Source organism: Engraulis encrasicolus, chromosome 16, assembly GCF_034702125.1.
Source record: "Engraulis encrasicolus isolate BLACKSEA-1 chromosome 16, IST_EnEncr_1.0, whole genome shotgun sequence".
Taxonomy (NCBI): Eukaryota; Metazoa; Chordata; class Actinopteri; order Clupeiformes; family Engraulidae; genus Engraulis; species Engraulis encrasicolus.
In genome coordinates, this window is record NC_085872.1 from 6,008,313 (window position 1) to 6,024,619 (window position 16,307).

General features: G+C 43.2%; 1 protein-coding gene across 2 annotated transcripts; it reads right to left on the reverse strand.

Moving 5' to 3' along the window:
- Positions 1-495: 495 nt before the first annotated feature.
- On the reverse strand, positions 496-15,168 carry synpo2b (synaptopodin 2b). 2 transcript variants are annotated; one of them, XM_063218409.1, is made up of 4 exons: positions 15,046-15,168; positions 9,586-10,341; positions 4,984-7,061; positions 496-2,116 (listed from the first exon to the last, which is right to left on the reverse strand). In XM_063218409.1, exons 2-4 carry the CDS (start codon positions 10,292-10,294, stop codon positions 1,589-1,591), a joined length of 3,315 nt encoding a protein of 1,104 aa, XP_063074479.1. In that variant the 5' UTR covers positions 10,295-10,341; positions 15,046-15,168; the 3' UTR covers positions 496-1,588. The 2 variants fall into 2 exon arrangements, with proteins under 2 accessions (XP_063074479.1, XP_063074480.1); XM_063218410.1 differs by lacking the exon at positions 496-2,116 and having other exon boundaries at positions 3,210-7,061; positions 15,046-15,156.
- Between the last annotated feature and the right edge of the window lie 1,139 nt (positions 15,169-16,307).

Sequence of the window (16,307 nt, forward strand, 5' to 3'; positions counted from 1 at the left end):
GTGTGATATCCTCGTATTTGGGGTATCCTCAGACTACTGTGAAGTAGACAGAGTATGTCTGACGGCCTTGGCCCACATTCAGGGAAACGTGACACTCCACACTCAGGGCTGGACTGGCCATCTGGTATAGCGGGCGTTTCCTGGTGCGCCCTGCACCCTTGTGGGCCCCTATATAGCATGTATATTTTTACATTTCTGAAAATAGGGCCCATGAGGGTGCGGGGCCCACCGGTGAGTCAGTTCTGCGTCGCTAATTATTAGGGGCCCCATTAAGCTGAAAGTGCCCGGGCCCTAATTCTCCCCCAGAACAGCCCTGCCCACACTGCCTAATATAGCTCCAAACAGAAGAGTTCCCTTTCATCCATCCAGTGGTTCATCTCAGAGGGATTAGACTGCTAAAGAAACCACAGAGGCACTGTCTCATAGCCAGCAAGAAAAGTGTTGCCTTTGTAATAGCTGTTAAAACCTTTGATACTATTAATATACCACACATGCTCATATTTCTGGAAATGTTTAATAGTGTTGATTATAATGAATGCACAATGGTGACAATTTGACATCCTCAAATAATAGACAACACACAACTTCTCAGTCAACATTACATAATTCTTTCAACAATTCACTTTGTTTCTGATTTAGGTGCCTGTTTTAACCTCTACTATGTACAATGATAAAACAGCTCTTGCCGGGTGAATTTAGGGAAAACACTGTTCGACAAATAGTTTATGCTCACTTGCCATCTTTCTGCAGTGTGTTGATATGACACACAATAAGGAAACTGCTTACTGTAACTAGTTCACAATGTCAAACACAGCAACAGCATCATCAAAGACTGTGACACCAAGCACATTCTCAAAAAAATCAGCAAATAATGCAATGTGTAATACCTGCTCTTATTTTCATAAATAACCAAACACCAAACTGGAAAACATGGAAATGTGACCTCTGTTGATCTCTGACAGTCATTTGATACTATAACATAATAAGGTATATCTCCATGGTTGATATAGGCCATGAGATTCACTTTTTACAGTCTCTTCCTTTATCCACCCGTTTTACTTCACATGCAGGCATCCTCACTCAGCACATGCTTCCATAAATCAAACATTTAGTCAATTGGCTAATCACTAGACCTGCTAAAAACTTGCACAAATAATGGCCTCTTTTAAAAAGACCTATTTTAAATACCGGTAGGTCAACAGTGTTCTAGTCAATGGCATTTGGCACCCTCCAATTTCATTTTTGTCTGAACTTCTTCATCCACATATAACGTATTTATACAATGAACATTCTACATTACTCTCTCTGTTCTGCCCTTTATCATGTATCTGAAATAACTAAATGTGCATTGCCTACTTGTGCTTGCTAAATGCATGAACAGCATCCATTTACAGTTTCAAAATCATCTGTGTTCATCAACATCAAAATCATCAACAATTTCAGGTATGGTACCACATTTTGACTTTAAGCCAGTCTGTTAATATAGTTGTTGATATGAGGTGGGGTAGCGGTGACAAGCCTGTGTCTGTATTAGATGTCTGTCAGATCACGGCAAACCAGACAAATGCTTAGTGTATCACGCGATCAGCTACATTACCCTACCTACTCGTAGGGGTGGGAGAGAGTTTGAATGCCTGCTTTTTCTCGGTAGTGAACCGGTCCCTGGGTAGTACCTGGGACTGGTGGGGAGAGGCTGGGCCGGCTTGAAGGGAGGCCCATAGACAGCTGGCTTTGACGGGGACAGAGGAGCCGTTTTGATGGGGCAGGTTACAGGTTGGGGCAGCGGGGACAGAGGGCTGCTTCCTACAGGCTTGTAGGACACCCTCTGCTTCCACTCCAGCGGTGGCTCAGGGAGGGACCTGCGGTGGCCTGCTGCATACATCTCAGGGGAGTCCTGGAAGGCAAACGCGTCATCCACCAGACCAAGAGGGCTCCTGGCCGCGGCCTCCCAGGGGGAAGGGGGCTTGGCAGGTCTCTCCACCCAGGAAGTGTGTCTCTCCAGTGGGGTTCTTCCTGGGCTGAGGCACGGGCTGAAGTACGGCGACACAGGTGCCTGCAGAGACACAGATGACATGGATCTCCCGGGGAGACAGAGAGAGCGGCTTCTGCCTAGTACCTGGTGGAAATACATGGAAATTGACATTAAGGTTACAGAGTGAGCGGGGGGGGGGGGGTATGAGTTATACGCTAGTGAATCTCACATAAGAGATTATACCCAATCATTACATCAACAGATTCTCTGGTCAACATTGGGAAGCTTCAAAGGTATTTTGGAAAGGGACTAACTAACAGATTAAAATGCTCTCTTGTTTTACTACATATGTTACTATTAGGACTCTGCTACCCCCTTGTGGTTCCTCTCAGAACATTGAGCTACTGTGCAGTTCCACTGTGGCTACGTCTTTACTATTTTTGTATAAATAACTACATCAGAAAGACAGAATCCCAAGAGGGAAACATAAAAACACCTTTAGCTGGTTCATGTATGATTCTACCAGTTGACGTCATTTACTGAACAGCTCAGTGCTTGAACCAACACAGCCAAAAATACACTCTGCTACCATTCTGTCATTGCATGACAGTGTTGCTGGCCATTGCTGAGAATCCACTCATACCCTAAACTTATCTCGTCGGACTGAAGGACGCCGACTAGGAAATTTCCCCATGTTTTTGAGCTCTGGGAGAGGACATCTCATTACTTACCTCGATATTTTGACACTCATGTCACATTGGGCAGAGCTGGCACCTGCCAGTTTCTATGCAGACATAGCTTTTTAGTAGGCTAAACTGTGTATATCATTACTGTATACGTTGTTTGCCATTGCATCGGCATTATTTGCAAAGTAGTAACAGTATTTTTTATAGGCAGCCTTCGTACATTTAGAATCCTTGTCTACTCATTTTTTGTTCATTTGTTTTGAAGTGAAAACCGTGAGAGAACCTAAAAGTGAATCTACTCTTACTTGTTATGTTATGTTAGAAGAATAATACTGCAAACAACAAAGTATGGTGTCCAGATGCATGTTTCTACTGCTTGACTCACCATTGTTTCATTGGCTGTGGGTGTAATGTCACGTTAACACTATACATTATCAAACAAGGCAAACAATAACAGGTGTAACAACAATAAACAGCTGATATGTGTACACATGACACAAGCAGTGACTGTGCATCTGTGATGAAAAGAAAAGAACATGAGAGGAAGAACGTAAAGTTTCTAGGAGATGTTTAATTGCAAAGGAAGAATTCAGGAAGTGCAATATTTAAAAGAAGACAACAGGACAGAAAAGTTTTTTTTTCAAGTTTCATACAGACAGAAAACCATATAAATGCCTGAGCAGCATAGAAAAAGCATACTTCCATTATGTAAAGTGCTATATGTCAAGGTTATATAGTCTCTCTGTCAATGTGCAGTGGCAATAAAATGTGTTTTACACTTAATCTCTTTACAATTATTCATCAAGCAGATTACTGTTTATTCTTAGTGATGGTAAGTTGAACCTTTTGAGGGAAGCTTTCACAGTACATAATGGAAGTCAACAGGAGGTGTAGAGGTGTCAAAGAAAGACTACATTCACTTAGTGGTGAGCATAACTGTGTCAAGAGTCAAGACCAGTGAAGACTTGCTTGTGACATCACCAGACAGTTTGGAATGAGACTAGCAAAGCAGAAGCTTTCACATTCAAAATTATCAATAAGGTTTTGAAATCCATAAAAAACCTAATTCTGGTTAGTATTCTACTGTCAATAATTACACTGAAATCTACCCTGTAATTGTAATTGTGCTGTAACATCCTTTTATTATAATCATTAGGCCTATTAGTTATCTTGAAACATCATGCCACCAGTCTATTAATAATTTGTTCAGAAGCTGTGACACATTGATTTATGTGCTCTTCATTGTCTTGCTGCTCTAAACCAATCTACATTAAACATGCTCAGAGAACACGAAGAAACATAGAAAAAAGACAAACAAAAGTGCTACACTGCTGTACATGGGCACATGTCTTTAGCCACATTTCCATGGCATTAATACCAATGAAACGCTTATTAAAGACCCTCAGCAAGAAATACATTACAAAGACCTAAGAGACATACACTTTTGATTACATATGCATTTCCTGACAATTCTTTGCAAAATGTCCCTGATATTTGAGATGATTTAACCATACATACACGTTTGAGCACACACATCTGTGCACTTTCGCAGCCAGGCTGCTGTCTTATACGATCTCAGTGTCCCGCAGAAATGTTTACCATGTCTGCCGTTCTTATTTAACTTTCTCAAAACTCTCTCATACCTTAGTAACAGAGACATTATGCCTATGAAACAGGACCAGTGTCCTGTGTAATTAACAGTGCAAAGCATACGCTTTGCGCAGAGCGTTTACAACCATTTCCAAGTCATTCTGATGGCCTCTCCTCAAAACCTGACATCAGGTTTTCAATTGCTATTATTATGACATCAATATTTTCAGTTTTATCAAAATGAAAACAAATAAAGATTCAGTGGTAGAGTTACCATATACACTGTCAGTCTTGTGGAAATTTTGTCTGATATATCAAATTATCTATTTGAAAACATCCCTGTAGTTCGGCTATGGAACTATGACGGAAACTTAGATCGGACTTGATTTTGTTGCTAGTGCCTCCCCACCTCCCCTCTATCTAATGTTGTAACGCTACAGGTTTCCAATGTTTAGGGGGCACAGCTGACTTCTTAGCTGAAAACTTAGGCCTAATGGCCATTGGCAGAGCAGACCTTGAGACTAATTCAGAGCTTAGAGAAGAGGAAGAAGAGGGAAGCGAGTAGGAACTGCCACCGGCTCTGCCAGAGGGTGCGTGAGACACATGAAAGAGAGGGGTGAACTGGGGCAGGGCTTGGCTGGCAGAATCGTCATGCATGTGGCGTGAGGCAGGAAGCTTCTTGTCCAGGGGGGCCGCCTCATCACTTTGCCGGGCAAAAGGGTAGGTGTTACTTACCGGCCCGCTGGCTTTAGCTGGAGGGGCATGGTGGGGGACCTGGGGCGACTCGACTGGGGGGACAGGGGAAGGTTTGGGACTGGGCACTTTTACCTCTGGAGCGGTGTTATACAGAAAAAGGGAGGAATCAATCTGGTAGGGCTTATGTTTCATCACATCCAGGGCATTGAGATGCTTAGCAGCAGCTTTGGGTTTGTCCGTCTTTGCTTTAGACTTAACTTTAGGGCTAGTGGAAGGGGGCTGCTTTATTGCGCCGGGGGGATAGGAAGGGGACAGAATGGGGTTGTAGGAGGTGGGCGGTGGGGCGCGGACATTTGGGGAGTATTTCCAGGTGCTTGGGAGTGAAGGGGGCGGGGAAGGGGCGTTGGCTACGTTGGCCTGCACACTATCAGCATCCACCACAAACTTCTCCATGCGGGACTGCCTCCGAGCAAACAGTTCAGCACCTTTGCCCTTCAGGTTTGGCCCATCCGAGGCCGGGCAGGTGCTCGTTTCAGAGACATGTCCCTTAGAAGAAGCAGGTGGCGGGGCCGCCTTGGATACAGAGGGGGGCCCACGTGGTTTTGTCCCTGGGGCCTTGGGCTTGGTTAGGGCAGGTTGTGCAGCAGATGGCATACTCACTTGCTGCTGCTGCTGAGGCATCCAGGGCTGAGGCTGAGGATGTGCACTTGCGGATGCCCAGTGGTTGGCAGGACCTTGGGGATATCCTTGAGTTGGAGATGGAGAATGGCCCCATGTGTTGGCTGCTGGTTGGAGTTCTTGCTTAGGGGCCCAGCCATGGGGAGGTGCCATGGGTAGAGTCCCTGCAGGCCCTGGAGAGGATACAGGCAGAGGATTACGGGAGGCTGGGAGCGACAGGTCAGCAGACCAAGGTGGACATGCTGGATTTATGCTGGGCTTTGGTGCTACTGGTGGGGGCGTCTTGTGCTTAACCCGTGGAGCTTGCATGAAGTTGCAGGCCTCTGCACCAAGGCTAAGGTAGTCTTCCTCAGGGCCAGACTCAATAAAAGACCTTCGATCACCTTTCTTCTGAAGCTGAGGGCTCACACCATCTTTGTTGGCACCTCTTCTTTTTGTGTCTGGCAAGATTCCAGTTTTGATAGCAGGAATGGCTATACGTTCATCCCTCGATGCAATAATGTCTCCAGTTGGAGACCAAACTTGTGGGGCTGTATTAATTGGTACAGGTACTTTAAAAATTGTTTCTGGCTTCTTTGGAGTGGGGCTGGAGATGGCACGCACTGGCGAAAAAGTTGGCTGTGCTCTGTTTTGGCCACGTAAGAATGGTTTGGCGGTTCTGTTTGCCACAAGTGCCTTTGGTCCAGACCCAAATTGGAGAGCGTCAAGACCATTCATGTCGGTTGGAGAGTAGGGATATTCAGGCCTTTGGTATTGCTCCTGCTGGTACTGCTCCTGCTGGTACTGTTGCTGCTGTTGCTGCTGCAGCTGTTCTTGATGTTGGTAAGTACTGGCATCCATGTAGACCTGACCGGCATAGCTGTCCTCTGGAGTGAAAGGTTTGGTGGTTTCAGGTTCTGAGTCCGTGACACCCTCCACAGGAATTCCCCTGCTTCTCATCTCCTCGTGTTCCGCAGAGATCTCGTCCATTCTCTGACGCCGCTGTGCAAACATTAGCACTCCCTTTCCCTTTGTCTCTGGAAGCTTCTCCATCTTTCCCCAGCTGAACGTGTGTGGTGTGGCGACTTGTCTGGTGCTCCAGTGGTGGCTGTAGTTTAAGTCAGGTGTGCACTCCGGTGCATCAATGTAGCAGTGGTAGTCTTCCTCGAGTTCCGAATCGCTTGGTGTCGATAGGGTGATCCTGATGCTTTGCTTGTCTTTGTCGTAATACTGGTTGTCTTCGTCGTATTCCCCACTGTCTTCTTCGTAGTCAAAGTCAGCCTGTCCCGTCCCGTAGCTCACCAGAGTAAACTTCTTAGCCCTTTGACGGTGCTTCTTGAACATCAACACCCCCTTGTTCCTGGGGTTTGGTGCATTGGTGAGGAGCAGAGCAATGCGTTTACATTTAGACTTGGCTTCCTTTTGCTGTTTCTCAGATTGGCTCTGGCTCCGTCTCAGCCCTGAAAGGGGGGATGTCAAGGAGAGACACAAGGTGATCAGAAGATTGAAAGATTTTAATCGACAAACTTTCACAAATATGGATGACCATTTTACTGTTTTACTCATCAATACTCTCTTTTTAGATGAATGATGCCACTTAGATGATGTCAGCCACTTTGAATCATGTTCCATTCTAATGTTTGACATTTAAATTTCATCAGGCAGAAGTATATTTCAGTGCTATTTCAGTAATACTGTAGATAGAACATCACTTTACAATTTCATTGCCTCATCAACATCAACACATTGCTACACTGATTTATATAATAACATAGCACTATTCACAGTCTTAAAATATTCATCCTGACCAATGCTAGTCAGAGACAAATGCATTACATGTTTATTACTTGTATTTATAAAGTGTGACATCCAGAATAGCTTCGTGCTAATATTGGATAGATGGAATTCTACAGTGCAATGGTGAAATTGGCAGTTTTTTCACGGCATGGTCTACAGCATTACAGTAAATAGCAGATTTTTTTTTAAATCACTGGGGGAGCAACACAAGCAACATCCACAAATGTTAACATCAGAATCCGTAAGCACTACACAACGTCATCAGCATTCCAACACTTACAGCTCTATCCAAGAGTATTTGCCAAGTCTACTTCAGCTGAATTAGAAGTTTGAGAGAATAATGAATTCCACTTGTTGTGCTTCATGCCACCCAGCAAGCACCTGCAGCCTCGGCTGTCTTATTTTAGTTGCACAACATTACAAGTGGCTAGCAATAAAAAAATCTGCCCTGGTGAGGGACTCTACAAACCTGGGGATCTAATGCCGTCAGGCAGAGGGGGAACTGAGGTGCGGCTCACTTTTCCACTGCGCTTTGGACTAGCGAGGGGATCGGGTGACCGGCCAGCACTGACACATGTCTGTGTCCGTCAAGCCCCCTCGCTCAACAGTCCACCTAACGATGAGCTGCCGCTGTCTTTGGTCAGCCTCCACTAACATGGGATTTGGTGCATGTATACAGTGTGTCCATTTAATGGAAGTCACACAGTTGACACATGCCCACTCAAATGACATGCCCGGCACGGTAATAACCAACTCGGCATGACCTATTTCCTTGTTGCTATGTCCTTTTTCGACCACTGACCATATATTTAGGCATAGATTTTCTGTTCTATTGTTGGGGAGCCAATGCAGCATTGTGTATTCATGGGTGGCAGTGTTGTCTACACACATATGGGTGCTGGATAAATAGCCTTGCAGATCCAGGTTGAAGGGCTTTTAAACAGGTAGGCTATGCCACATTATAGCTGAACTATTTGGCAAGGACTCAAGAGGGAAATACCTAACACTTTGAAATAGAAAAGAACATACTTGATACTATACCAAGTTCCATTAGTGTTATATGCTTTTGCTTGCCTTGCAAATGCTAAATCTGCTAGTCACGTTTCAAAAACAGCACATGACGTAATGAATCTCATATTCAAGTTACTGGCAATATTAGATCAAACATGGTCATTCACTTAAATAAACACAGTGGCCAGCCATCCGCTGCCCCAAAACCAAGTGCAGCTGCTTGGCATCAGTTAACCTCATGGAGGTAATGTACTGTATGATGTTCAGGACCACAAGTTACTTTGTCTCCTGAGTCAACAGCTGGACAGCAAATATGTTACTGGAGAGCTGGTGAACGTTGTTTTCTACCAATCAACCAAATCCAGGCTGACATAAAACTATAAGTGGTGTGTGTATTGTTCAGTATGAACTGAGCTGAAAGGGTTTAAATCTGTTTAATGCTTGTTCCTTTATAGACTCTTTGGCTTTGTGATGTGCAAGCCTGTTGTCATATCTGCCTTGCCAATCTCAATCTGGAAGATAATAAGCCTACTGTAGCACATGTTTTTTCGTGACAAATTAGATGAACGTCACGCTTGGATAATAATACTTCTGTAGTCAAGGACACTGCAGTTTAAAATAAGAACATTGCACCACTTGTAGAAATCATACAGAAGGAGATGGCGTTCCTAAGTAAATCATGAACACAGGAGCTTATTATATTAAATTGTCCATATAATTTATTCCAAAATTGAAGTTATTGGTAATCGAAACCCCTACACAATGCACTGGACTGCTGCCATGTCAACAAAGACTGTAGCTACTTCCATAAGCACCAGAGCTGCAGGTGGATACAACTTTGACAGCCCCTATAAAACTGCACACTTTTTAAATATAAATGTATTATTAATTTAACAAAGTTTTACTGTGAATTTAGACCAGATTTGGGTTGGCCCACTTTATCAGGTCTACATTCTAGTTACATTTTAAGGTTGCTTGATATTTTGTATCAATGTTTCTAAGCTTTTATTCAAATCTAACAGCAAACTTGTAAATACCGGCTTTCAGAAACTCTGATATGTACGTACATGCATACTATGTCAGTCATAGAGCTACACGGCAATGTAATATTAGTGGCGTGGCTATATATAGCTGTGCTGAGCAGTGAGATGTGCGCAGAGAGAGGAGGGGACTTACGTGCGTCTCTAGCCCCGTTCCTGCTGGCTCTGTGGAGATCTCTCTCTCCCTCTGAGCCCCAGTCCTCTAGCACCTCAGCACCCTGCACAGGAATGCCAAAGGAAACGCAAGCAGGAGGTGCCTGAGACTGCCCTCCTCCCTCTCCTTCCTCGTCCCCTGGGCTTCCTTCTCCTCCTCTTCCTCCTCCCTCTTTTTCTGGCTCTTCCTCAGGTGAGCTTGCGCCACCCCTGAGGTTTGGCTCAGACTGGGTCACCTCCTGACCTGACAAGGAGGAGTCCGAGTGCGTGAGGCCAGCGTCAGGTCCAGCCTGGTAGTCAGAGTGGGACGAGGCATGCTGCACAGGAGAGGGGCTGCTATGGCTGGGCTCGGTGTCTGAGCCATGGGGGGACAGAGGAGCTTGGTCCAGGATCTCTGACCCGGGGTCTGAGTCAGTGTGGTGTTCAGTGTCAGGGTCAGGCTCCTCAGCACTGTAGTCGGAAAGGGAGCCCTCAGGAGAACGGGAGGGTGGACTGGAATCTCTTGGGTCTTGGTCAACATCACCCTGTTGGTATTGGCTGAGGTCAGTTTGGCTCTGCCTCTGAGCGTTCTCTTCAGTCTCTGTTTCCCCATAGTAGTCTTCATCCTGGACGTCATCAAGCTCGTCAGGGGTGCTGGAGCCTGACCAAGCATCAGGGTCAGGGCTCTCTCGTTCCTCAAGCACAGGCTCCATCTACTCAGAATGGCCTGGGCCGACCTGCTGCTCCAATTGTGCCAATTCTACATGATGACAGATGTTAAGAGGACTGTTAGAATCACATTATCATGAATCACTGTCACTGCTGATGTTGACAAACAGGTTCTAATCATAAACACAAAGTGTAATTAACACATAATGGTTTCATATTTCATTGCTATATTTGTTCTTGCTCATCTTCATCAACATATCAGACACAACATAGCAGATGATTTAAGGTGGTGGTTTTATTACTCAGAATTTTCCAGGACAAAAAAAGAACAGTGAATCAGTTACTAAGAAACCAAAGCAAAGTGTGCTTGAACTGCATCAGCCCACGGTAGACACTGTGCAGTACAGCAATACTGAGCGTGTGGATATGGTGCACACACAAAACAGCAACCTGATAAAATAAACAAGTTAGAGCAGTCAGTGACAACCTTATATAGAAATCACCAGTCACTGAGCAATCTTAGGCTCTCAGCACATTTGTCAGGAACTCGAGCCAGAGCTTTCCAAATGACTTCAATATGCTCGGATGGACTCGGTCAATATTGTGACTTAAAGGTGCACTGTGTAATATTTTTTTGCAGTTTCTTTCCAGAATTCATGCTGCCCATTCACAAATGTTACCATTTTCATGAATACTTACCACCACCATGAAATTCTAACTACATGTATTCATTACAACTGGGAAAATTGCAGTTTTCATACATAAAAAATGGATCTTCTCCATGTCCGTCATTTTGAATTTCCAGAAATGAGCAGCAGTTGCAATACCTACTCTGGCCACCATCCTACACGGTGCACCTTACAGTAAAGAACTAAGAATATTCTAACTGTGTTTGTGTATCATGGTTCACATCTCAAAGATTTCTAAAAGTTTGACAGAAACACAGCATTGGTAGAGTTTGAGTTTGAAGCATGCCAAGCAATCAAGTCAGTGTAAAAGTCCCTGCAGCTTTGTTGCAGGATAACTCAGGAACCTGGGAAACACCAGTATACTGTAGGCCAATCATTTTATGATGTTTTCTTAGTGTAAAATATCATTCTTATTCTAAAGGTGTGAATTATAGATTGCATACTACAACATACACAGCTGCATTCATAATGATTTTGTCCATACAGGGTAGTATGTTTTATCATTACAGTAATTGTTCCATGGCACAGGTCAGGCTGCATGGCAAACCATGCACATCCAGAATAGCTTAGTATGGCATAGCATAGCATAGTATAGTATAGTATAGTATAGTATAGTATAGTATAGTATAGTATAGTATAGTATAGTATAGTATAGTATAGTATAGTATAGTATAGTATAGTATAGTATAGTATGCAGTGCTAAATCAGAGAGAAAACAAGAACAAGTAGAACGTAAAACATCTTTGGTAGAACAAAACAGAACAGAACAGAACAGAACAGAATATAATATAATAGAATTGAATTGAAGAGAAGAGACTAGAGGAGAGGAGAACAGAATAGAACAGATTAGAAATGAATGGAACAGACCAGAAGAGAGCAGACTAGAACAGAATAGCATGGAATAGAAACACCTATGTCTGTGATGTCTAAGAATTCTGCAGTGGTGCTCCAAATACATCAGCTAATCAACTGCCTCTCATTCCTTACCCTCAACAGGAAGGGCAGCAGCAGCTAACCGCAGCCTTCCAGCTAACCCCATGCTTTCTCTACATGGAATGGTATTCACTGTTTGGTTCTGCCACTAAACAACCACTGGTTTCCAATAGTCCCGATAAAAACAATTGAGTGGGTGTTATTCATAGTTGCGTTTCAGCATACTGTGGTGTTTGACCCTCCCCTTTCGCCCTGATGGAGCAGATCCATTTGTCAAGGAGCCCTACATCTCCATGTAAGTACTTTCTGTACACATGCACAGTCTTAGCATTCAAATACTATGTGAGGACAATAAATACAGTAGGCCTATGTAGTCACACAGTTTATGTACAGGAAAATACAAAGGAACACAAAAGGATTGGTCTCACGAAAAAAATAATGCATATGACCTTGTTTTACCATTGCAGAAGGGAAATAATACTGTAAGATATTCACTTCTGAAATACAAGTCCTAAATTAAAATGGGGACACAGAACTTAACCTCCTCTTTCTCACTCACTGCATTTGCATGCGCACACATCCATGCATGCACACACACACACACACGCACACACACGCACACCCACGCACGCACGCACGCACGCACGCACACACACACACACACACGCACACACACGCACACCCACGCACGCACGCACGCACGCACGCACACACACACACACACACACACACACACACGCAAGAGGGAGAGCACTATGATATTGCAAGACAACATTATATTTTGTCCATAGCATACCAACAGGAAGAGAGAGCACTGTAAATCGATTTTCCATAGAGGATGACCATTTAGAGACTAACAGTCAGTAAACCCTGGAAATAGTTTTTTTTCATCGGAAAATTGAGACTTCTTTATTTTTTTAATCTTCAATATTTAAATTGTAATAGCAAGCAGCTGTCCTTTCGTTCACCGCCATAACCAGGGGCACAGCAGCAAATGGGCCCTGTGTACAATCAGCTCCAATGGACCCCCCCTGCCATATATCTACATAAACCAGACACTGTGTGGGTCCCCTATATACATGGGACCCTGGTGACTCAGTCACTCTTTACCCCCCTGTGCGACACCCCTGACCATCAAATTATTTTTAAAAAGCTTTATCATGCGCTATTTTCCATAGACTATCGGTCAAACAGGCACTCATTCTAAGTGACTTCTGAGAAGACAGAAGTGACAGAGCTCCACTGATCACTGCCATGCTGGGATGCTGCATCACATGACCACATGACTTCTTTGATATTCAATTCTTTACCGGTCACAGATTAGACATGCCACTCCCATATTGACGACCACTCCTCTCATATGGTGACAAATCAGGCTACGTGATCTTTAGCAATACAAGCCAACTGTGGACCAGCAAATTCACAGCATACCATAGTAGCATTCATGCCAACATTCCTTCGCCTACATTTGACACTGAACACTGAATATGATCAACACAAACAAGAAAACACACACACACACACACACACACACACACACACACACACACACACACACACACACACACACACACACACACACACACACACACACACACACACACACACACACACAAAAACATTCCATTCCATATTCCATTTTCAAATAATTACCACCACAAACCTTTGCTGCTCTTTAAAAGAATGTATTGCTGATATACAACTACCGCTCATTAAATTGAAAAGTGGGTTTTCCCACCTTTACATGTTCCTTTACACATTATAATATAGTATACATACATTGGCTGTATTAAATGCAACTCAACAGAGCAATGAGCAACGCATTTGACTTCCTGCACTTCCACTCCACCTATTGGTCACTAAACTTAAAATGCATCACTGAAACAAACTCTTAAAGGTGCACTGTGTAGGACGGTGGCCAGAGTAGGTATTGCAACTATGCTGCTAATATTTACTAGTATGGCCAAAGTACAGTCAGTTTTGCAGCTAAAAAAAAATCTATTTCTGGAAATTCAAAATGGCAGACAATTGAGAAGATCAAAGCGCAATTTTTCCAGTCATAATGAGTACTTAGAATTCGATGGTGGTGATGGTAGAAATAGGTGATATTTGTGAATGGGCAGCATGCATTCTGGAAATAAACTACTACAAATATTACACAGTGCACCTTTAAGGATTTGCATACCCAGTGGTCATGTGCTGTACATGTATTGTGCATGTATGTATCATGATCTACTGCACTTTTTAATCGCTCTCTCTCTCTCTCTCTTTATGTAACATGTGGGTGGCATTGCGGCTGCCTGTCTCCAAGTAAGGACATGTCCCTCTCTGCTCTTGCTAAGGAGTCATTAGTATCCATGCTCTGCTGGATGACCTCTGAGGACTCAGTTCAGGGATTAAAACTTTCCATCTTTCTTAATTGCTCCATTATCTCACTGTTATAAGGCAAGAGTGAAAAAAAAATCCATAAAAAATATAAAAATGAGTTCTAGGAGTCTCTTGAAGTAGCTCAATTGAGAAAGAATCGAGAAAGAATCACTTAAATAGTACTCTATCACTACTTCACATTAGATTAAGTATACATTTTTTGTTATTGATTCATCCAGAAGCTAAACAATGTGGTGTGATGACAACCAGATGCTGCATGCTCTGTTTACTTGTTAACCCACAACAGTAACCAGATACTGTATCTCAAGACTCACCAAATGAGTTACTAAATTGGACAGTAGCCTAGGCTCATTATTTTGTTGAACTATGCAGGAGGTTATCATGAAAGGGAAGGAGTGGGACTTGCCTTGTGTAAACAAAGCGAAAGCCCTTTCCAAGAGAAGTAAACATCGGCTCTGAATACAGAGGCAGGGTGCACAATTGCTACCCTGTGTCTACATCCAAATGCCTAGTTCAGCAGGGAGGACAGCACTGAAATGTCATCTCCACTGTTGACCTGCGTTGGCTATTTGTAAAACAAATACAATGATAATGCTAATACAGAGACTATTTTTAGGGGAGGTGTTGTATCTATTACATTTCAGCACAACATACATGAATGATATTATCTCTCACACACATTGCCCAACAATTTTAAAAAAAACTTTAAGAAGTGCTTAGCCTCACTGCAATCTACAATGAATCCAGAGACAATGACAATCTTGTTACATTTTCAATGCATTTACCTGAAATAACTACAAGAAGCCCTGGGTGGTGTTGCTGCAGATCTCCGTCTTGTATCTCCACAGAGAACGACGCCACTCGCCCAGGCCTACAAAGCAATATTCATGGCAGTTGCCATCAGTTGGAACCAGCACATTTTCTGAAAAGCCTACTGTGATATACCTTCCAGAGAGGACCCCCAGACCCTTCCCACTAGATAGTATGCGGTACATGAAGAAGGGGGAGGAGTGGTTTAAGCTCTGTGGTGGCAACAGTGATGTTCAACTTTTTAAAAAAAACAGAACTGGACAATGGTTTGTGCAGTTGTTCACAGAAGCAGTGACATAATACTTGGCTTCGTAATGTGCTATCATGCATGGCAAAATGCCAGATGCATTTACAGATATAGACTGCTTAAACAATGCAACTGCTTGCCGATTATTTGATCAAACTTCCTTCTATAACATTGTGTCTTGTGATGTCTTGCGATTCATTAAGATTAACAACCTTAGGATTGATCCGTATCACATAACATATCTCTATAGGCCTACATTTTGCAGCTGCAATATTGTTTCCTACACGACTAAAATACCATCAATAAGTATTATCATGCACTGACCTTATCTTCCTCTTCCAGCAGCTGCTTTTTTGAGCTTGAGTCCTCCTCAGGGTCAGACCACAACATTAAAGCTTAAGCATTATGCCCTTACATGGAGCCAGTTCTCCATCTGGGAAGCAAAGGACCCCGGCCAGCTTCATTTTATAGTGCTCATGTCTCCATGGAGATAAAGAGACATTAACTCCAGGGAAGAAAAAAAACAACTAAACTTAGAATGCTTCTTTAAAGAGCAGCTACAGATACTAGCTGAGTCCATCTTAGATGATACACATCTCTTTCACTATACAGCAAATTCCAGTATCTTCCTTCTGGTCATAGGTTTAAAATGTCTGTGTGCAAAACTAAAAGGTATAAATGTAGTTTTGTCCCCTCAGCTATTTAGGCCCTAAATGGGACATGATTTCCCATCCCCCATCTAGGTCTATTTATTTATGTATAAAACTATTTTATTGCTTACCCTACCTGGAGCATTTGTTTTGTATGTTTGTCAATGTTTTGTTTTGTTATTTTCCAGTCTGTTGTCTTGTCCCACTATGTCTGTATTGTGTGGTGCTGTTGTAAGCTCCTACAAATTTTCCTCCCTGCAAACAAATCTATCTTCGGGTATCAATAAAGTTACCTTACCTTACGTAGGGATCACTAAATCACTCTGAAACGTGGTGTGCT

What these genes read in the sequence shown, in the direction of transcription:
- synpo2b (XM_063218409.1), bottom strand. Translation starts at nt 10,294, where the DNA reads ATGGAGCCTGTGCTTGAGGAACGAGAGAGCCCTGACCCTGATGCTTGG. An exon ending in GAACGGGGCTAGAGACGCAC is followed by an intron (nt 7,062 to 9,585) that starts GTAAGTCCCCTC and finishes CCCCCCTTTCAG; the next exon opens with GGCTGAGACGGAGCCAGAGC. An exon ending in CAGCTAAAGCCAGCGGGCCG is followed by an intron (nt 2,117 to 4,983) that starts GTAAGTAACACC and finishes TATTTCCACCAG; the next exon opens with GTACTAGGCAGAAGCCGCTC.